The following is a 7,361-nucleotide window of genomic DNA, read 5'->3' as shown; positions in this document are numbered from 1 at the left end:
TTTGGTTGTTTTCTTAAACCATTTATTTATTTACACACAGCTTCATTGTGTTTATATTCGCATAGCTTCGCTGTGGCAAAGTTGGTTAAACAGCAACAGTTAAACACTATGGGGCCTATTTTCCTGATAACATAAGCAGAAACACGCCTGGACACAAGTGGAATTGCTAGTTTGTCTCCCGCAAAATAAATATTTGTCGCCTGAGGCAGGTTTTGTAGTTTTGGGGTCTGCATTAAACCTGTTTGCATCAACATGGGTTGGGTACCACAATCCGACGATTAGCAACATTTGGCGCTGCGCAACTTTGACGGTCAATGATGCGTTTACTTTTTAAACCAACCCAGACCAGGTTTAAATGCAAACACTGCCATGTTCTGCTATTTTGCTGGTGTCATGAATGAGCTGCATATGAATACATGAACACATGGACACATGACAAAAACACTAGAAATACTGAGCAGAATGCACAGACAGCTTTCTTTCATTGATGCTTTTGGCAGGGCTTGGTCGAGGATTGAGCCCGAACCTTTGGAATGTTAAAAATACATTTCAGATGTTTGGACCAGTCCGGTGGTACAGTACGATAGGCTATAGCGCTCCAAATGTCAGTGCATTCTGTATTCTACACAACATAGTGGCAACAGTGCAGTATGATGGTTAAGGAACTGGGGTTTTAATATAGGTTTAATTCCCAGCAAGGACGATGCCTACTTAACCTGAATTGTTTCAGTATATATTCAGCCATATAAACGGATGTAAAAATGCAAAAGCTGTGTATAAATGGATGCAAAAAATGCAGAAGAAAGCAGAGACTGCGGCATCTAGTGAGTGTACATTGATCAAATCAAGTGCACAAGTGCACTTAATTTATTCCAATTAAATGATAAAAGAAAAGGTCCAATTAATGATGAAAAATGTTTTACTGGAAAAACATGAAAATAAGTGAGATCATAGTCATGTCCAAAATGTGAAAAATATTAAGGAATACAAATGAGAAATGGGTTTCCGTGAATTAACAACAAGATAGTTAAGACTTAAGTGCAAAAAGTGAATAAAATTATTACAATGGTGCATAATTGCACAGATCAGCACAGAGCATTTCGGAACTCACTTTGACAAATAAACATCAAGTCAAGCATCTTCAGCAAATATTATCAATAATAAGACTAGAGCAATTGGCTCGGCGGCCCAATATAACCAGAACAATTTGCACAGTAGCCCATTAATATAACAGCACAGCAGCCATGTAACAAAACCAGCACAACTGGCAGTGCGCAGTATGGTAACAACAGCCTAGCAACAGCACCTAGCCACAAATGTACACACTTTTAAAAATTTACCTGGAGACTTTCAGCAACGTTATTGTAATTTCTAGTCATGGTATCAGCAGAATCCCACAGTGTTATTATTGCCTGTCCCCACTGTGGATCAAGCTTTCCGGTGGGAAAATATTTTAATTACCCTGTTTGTTTTTTTTGTCTGAAAATAATGGTATACACGCATAGAGAAAATTTTCCCTCCTCATACTCTCTGCAACTGCTCCTGAGAAAGGATATGTTAGATTTCAATTTATTTTACATATTTTAGAAATTGATCAACTCACCACCAAGACTCATGATTTCTAAGGAATCTTTAAAGTGTGCAGTTTACATTCATATGAATAATAAATAATGGTTATTTAACAATCATGATTAAATAAATGAAAGAATGTGTTTGACAACATTTATGATTAGAAAACAATTTAATTTTAAAACAGGAAAATACATAAGACTATGATAGGCTTGCATCCAAAATGTGAACAAAAATACAAAAATCCTGTGTGTTTTTTCTGTTCAGACAGATGAGAAATCATCTTTCTTCAACAAATATGGTTTAAAATCTATACAAATATATTTGAAGACCTTTTTTAAAGACCACGTTTATTATTTATAAATATTTTTGATGAAGGAAGACCACACCAACATTATACTATACTGTACATCACCAAAAGTATATATCTGGTTTCTCTGCTAATGACATTGGAGCCAAGCAAATTGTATATGATTTGTCTGCTACTTTATATTCTAAAGACATTTTTGAAAACAAATGTACTCTCATATTTACTCTCCATATTGATACCATTTATGTACATGATTAAAACAAGCAGCGGGTAAGCTGGTAGATCAGGCTGCATATTCTTTTCTGGTTTGTAAATCTTCAGGGACTACCACCTGTGTTACACGCAGGAAAGGTATTAATATTGACCAGGATTATCAGAATATGGTGTGACAACTTTATTGAATCAAAATTATGACTGCTTATAGGACTGTATTTTGAGAACCGTGAATTGCCTTCCGGACTAGTCATGCAAAAAGTAGCTGAAAAAAGGGTTTATTTTTGGAGAATTTTTCAAAAATGTTTTAAGGAATATTGTGGATTACCTGGATGAGGTGTCATGCATATTGACAGAAAAGCTTAGCTGATAAATGCTGACATGCTGACAGACTATAAGTGGTAGGAAAAATATAACTTAAAATAGGAATGGTTGGTTCATCTTCACATGTTTTGTATTTCTTTGATTCCACCTCACCTCACAATAAGAACATAACCTAGCTTTTTAAATTCCAGAGCATATAACATATTTGTATGCACATTACACATATGATTCAGACATTCTCTCATGAATAGTTGTATTCAACAACGGGCTAGATTCAGCAGCAGGTTTCACCCAATGCATTTAAGGATTGCTTTGCTTTAATTTTAAGCCATGCCATTAACTAATCATTTCAGCTTTAGACCAATTTAAAGGAATGCGTGCATTTTAGAAATTTTGCAAAGGACTGTTTCACAAATTAACAAACGTATTCACCAAAGTATTTATTCATTACTAGAACATACACTCTTTTTATATGTCGTCATTTGAATGATCCACAACACGGAAGCATGGGCATTAAAGAGGTAATCAAAGTAGATTGGCCCGAGGGGAACAGCTTACAAACCCCAGTAGAGTTGTTCTAGGTACAGGGTGGGGTTAGGGGATGAGGGGGTCAGGCAGGAGCCACCTGGCTGGTGGACACAGTGGAGGTCCGGGTCTTGGATGATGCGGTGGTGGTCTCCTCCTCCCCAAAAGGGTTCTTCCCACAGCACACAGTGGTGATCATACAGTTACGGAACTGTGAGTGCAAGCACAAGAGGGGGGGGCTTTAGCTGCAGCGTAGCTCTTTGAGTAGGCCCAGGCACAGAGGCATTAGCACCCACAAAAGCATGTGCACTCATACAGGCATTAGCACCCACAAAAGCATGTGTACTCATACAGGCATGTGCACTCACACAAGCATGTGCACTCATACAGGCATGTGCACTCACACAAGCATGTGCACTCATACAGGCATGTGCACTCACACAAGCATGTGCACTCATACAGGCATGTGCACTCACACAAGCATGTGCACTCATACAGGCATGTGCACTCACACAAGCATGTGCACTCACACAGGCATGTGCACTCACACAAGCATGTGCATTCACACAGGCATGTGTACTCATACAGGCATGTACACTCACACAAGCATGTGCACTCATACAGGCATGTGCACTCACACAAGCATGTGCACTCATACAGGCATGTGCACTCACACAAGCATGTGTACTCATACAGGCATGTGCACTCACGCAAGCATGTGCACTCTTACAGGCATGTGCACTCATACAAGCATGTGCATTCACATAGGCATGTGCACTCATACAAGCATGTGCACTTGCAGGCATGTGCACTCACACAAGCATGTGCACTCATACAGGCATGTGCACTCACACAGACATACAGGTCACACAAGTAATATTTCAGTTACTGACTGGTGGCATGCATTACCTGTCTGTTGAGTAGGATGTAGATGACAGGATTATAGAGAGCAGCAGTCTTTGCAAAGAAGGCTGGGATGGTCATGAACACAGGCCCAAAGTCTGCACCTTGATTAGCAAAGATGTACCAGGCCACACTGGCATAGGGCACCCAGCACACAAGGAATGAGATCACCATGACAACTACCATGCGAGTCACTTCTTTCTCAGCACGCTGGGTTGTCTCTGACTCCTGCTGCTGGGCTGCTGCCTGCATGTGCACAAACACACACGCACACACACACACACACACACACACACACACACACACAGAGCATTATCAAATTAATATATTATACAAAGGCTACCAAAACGTCTAAGAAGCTCTGTTTACAGTGCAATCGAATACCCTCATGGAATCCCATGCAAGGCAAACTCAGCTTTGCAGTTAGCAGGGAGTAACTGAACAGAGGAGATCAGAGGGTCATACCGCCCGGACGGTGCAGAGCAGGCGGCTGTAGCAGAAGAATATGACCACCAGCGGGATGGAGAAGTGCAGGACGAACATGTAGATGACGAAAGACACATTGTTCAGCTCAGGTTTGGGAGTGTAGTAGTCTATTCCACAGGAGCACTGCATACCTTCTGGGATATACCTGCAGTCAGGATCAAACTCAGGGTGACCTCACTAATACACATGGGCATGTATATACAAACATATAAACACAATGCATGGGTCCACATTGAAAGAGCATAGCATAAGTTCATGTCTGGTCAAGTTGACATTATAGCTATTCTATGTTATGTTACAGCTGGTTTAAGCATGTAACATGTTTAAGCTGCGTTAATAAAAAATTAAATGCAGAGCTGGAATCTGGCAGGGCTTGCAGAAAACACGAAACACTTCTCATGTTCAAATTCTATTTCAAGCATTAACTGAACACATGGCTACACATTAAATGCTAAGCGACCATCACATTTTAGAGAAACACCCCGGACCGACCCCCCGTAAAGAGGGATGGCACTCCTCTCTTTTCAGAGGCCAGGGGCTTCGCTCTCTGCGTCCAGAGGGCTGCAGTGGTAGAAGGAGGTCTTGCTTACCTGGACCAGCCCAGCAGCGGAGGCACAGCGCAGGTGAGGGCCATGATCCAGGTCAGCGCCACCCCCAGGATCGCGTGCTTCTCCCCGAAGCGGAAAGTAGACACAGGCTTGCAGACCACTATATATCGCTCGATAGCCAGGGCCACCAGCGACCACAGGGCAATCTCACCTACCAAGGCCCCAGACACCACAGCATAGCCAGGTGAGTCATAGGCCCACAGCTGACTGCACAAACACGTCTCTGCACAATGTGACCGTTGCATACAGCACGGCCTTTCAGAGGTGCTGTGATAACATAACCACATTAAAAAGAAATGCGGTTATGTTTCCCTCAGAATGTCTTTTGATTGCCTCTGGCTTCACTTTAAAAAATGAAAAGGCATCTCACACAGGGACACCGGTAATAATGCAATGCATTATTGTTAAAAAGAGTCAAGCGATATCTTAAGTCATGAATGACAGGCAAGCACAACACAATAGTGGGTAGGTGGAGAGCACTTCATGCTTCAGGAATGCAGAATGCAAGATCTCACCTATAGTCTCTCTCCATTGAGGAGAGTAGAGCTGAAAAAAGTCTGGAATTAATGAATGAATGAGTGAGTGAGTGAGTACAGTACAAATTTCAGTACAAATTTGGCATTGCATCCAGGTCCAGAGAAACTGTGCTTTTTATTTGGGGTATCTGTCAGAGTTGATGTCAATTAAATTTTATTTGATTTACTTCAGTAAAAAAAAATTAAACTGTAGGAACATTAACATGGTTCTGACACTGGGCCAGGTGCAATATCAGTGCATGTTAAGGAGCAGTCTAAAGCTTTGCTTGAGAGTCTGATCATATTATAAACAAACATGAAAGAAAAGACAAGAATATTCCTAATGAAAGAGGCTCCAAATGAACTTAAACTCATCAATGAGACTGTTTCCAGATTTTTTTATAAACCGTTCAATCTCTCTCACACACGCGCGCACACACACACACACACATTTCCTTCACGACGCAGAAAGAGGTCTCGGAGAATAATCCAAAATAAATGTCTGGTTTACTCACCACCCAATGTGGCGAAGAAGCCCTCAATGTTGCAGCCCATGATTCCCAGGGCAAAGTAGCCGTGCAGCGCGGTGTACAGGGTGGTGGTGAAGCCGCCCACCACCATGAAGAGGTCAGCCACAGCCAAGTTGAGCAGGACGTAATTGAGCGGCGTCCGGAGCTTCTTGTGCTGGACGGTCACGTACAGGGTGAGGAAGTTTATGGGGAAAGCCGTGATGATTAGGAAGAATATGTATGCGGCCAGCAAGGAGTACTTCCAGGGCTCTGCCAGGTAGTACTGGGGGTACTCAAAGGGGCTGCGCACCACCCCTGTCCTGTTGGACATGGGGACATAGAAATTGGGACCCTCCGTTCCGTTCATGACTCCGGCTCGTTTCCCCTACTGCTGAAAGTGCCTCTCGCCGACAGATGCTCTCCTTAAGACAAAAACAGGTGCATTCTGGTGTCCTACGTGTGCTCTATGTTCCCTTTTAAGTTATTGCCCAGGATTAGTTTCAGAATACGCAGGTGGGTGTCAGCAGAAAAGGATTTAGGTCACTATGAAGGGCGGTAATCCAGAAAAAAAAAGTAACGGCCTTCATTAAAATTGTGAAAGTGGCGACTGTTACGTCAGGGCCAGCACCTCGAGTGTCTGCTCATCCCAGAGCAGGACCACCAGGGAGGAAGAAGTTCTCACAGACCAGCTGGTCTTCACCGGCAAAACGGATCCATCTCATAATCAGGTATGAGATGAGCCCCCTTTGAATTTACATGCTCCGGGAACAAATGGGGTAGTTTACTGGGAGCAAGGAAAACAAATCAAGCTATCTATCAATGTCTTCTATGCATTTAAAAAAACAATAAGGGTCAAAAACATCCTTCAGCGTATTTATCTTAGTGATAGGATCAATGTAAAAGTAAGCACTGCGGTCCATCTTTGTTTGAGCCTTTGACAGACAGCAGGCCAGCGATTTATCTTGTTTATTTATACTAAAGCCTGCAGACAATTTTGAGTGGCCAACAACACTGGTTACAATCCCACAGCATGTTAAAGACCTTAGGGCTTGAAACGAACACGGAAAAGAAAATAAACATTTGTACTGAAGACCGTCAGTGCCCGGGTACTGGGGCTGTACAAACTCAGAGACATTTGCTTGAAAAGGAATTTGTTCGCTATGTCTTCTGACAGAGCTTTTCCAGAGAGGCAGACAGCTTAATCCTGCAGTAAACATTCTGACATTAAGAAGTCTTTGTCAGAGAAGCTCTGAATAGCAGGGCTTGTCTTTGATCACGCAAATGATGGTATTCCACACTACATCAATGTGCGTGCGCACTCACACACACACACACACACACACACACACACACATACACACAAAATGACAGGAGGCAGGATGAAAAATACATACATTTA

At 42.3% G+C, this 7,361-nt stretch overlaps 1 protein-coding gene across 1 annotated transcript; it reads right to left on the bottom strand.

The window, feature by feature from the left end:
- Positions 1-2,978: 2,978 nt before the first annotated feature.
- LOC118208496 (rhodopsin-like) lies at positions 2,979-6,994 on the bottom strand. Its single transcript, XM_035383231.1, has 6 exons — positions 6,982-6,994; positions 5,969-6,337; positions 4,921-5,089; positions 4,310-4,475; positions 3,851-4,090; positions 2,979-3,152 (listed from the first exon to the last, which is right to left on the bottom strand). Exons 1-6 carry the CDS (start codon positions 6,992-6,994, stop codon positions 3,027-3,029), a joined length of 1,083 nt encoding a protein of 360 aa, XP_035239122.1. The 3' UTR covers positions 2,979-3,026.
- Positions 6,995-7,361: the final 367 nt, after the last annotated feature.

Source organism: Anguilla anguilla, chromosome 11, assembly GCF_013347855.1.
Source record: "Anguilla anguilla isolate fAngAng1 chromosome 11, fAngAng1.pri, whole genome shotgun sequence".
NCBI classification, from domain to species: domain Eukaryota; kingdom Metazoa; phylum Chordata; class Actinopteri; order Anguilliformes; family Anguillidae; genus Anguilla; species Anguilla anguilla.
This window is presented reverse-complemented; position numbering and strand designations above follow the sequence as displayed.

Bases quoted from the DNA above. Each gene is read 5' to 3' on its own strand.
- LOC118208496 (XM_035383231.1), bottom strand. The intron at 4,476-4,920 runs GTAAGCAAGACC...TCCTGACTGCAG, and splicing joins CCGCTGCTGGGCTGGTCCAG to GTATATCCCAGAAGGTATGC. The intron at 4,091-4,309 runs GTATGACCCTCT...GTGCACATGCAG, and splicing joins TGCTCTGCACCGTCCGGGCG to GCAGCAGCCCAGCAGCAGGA.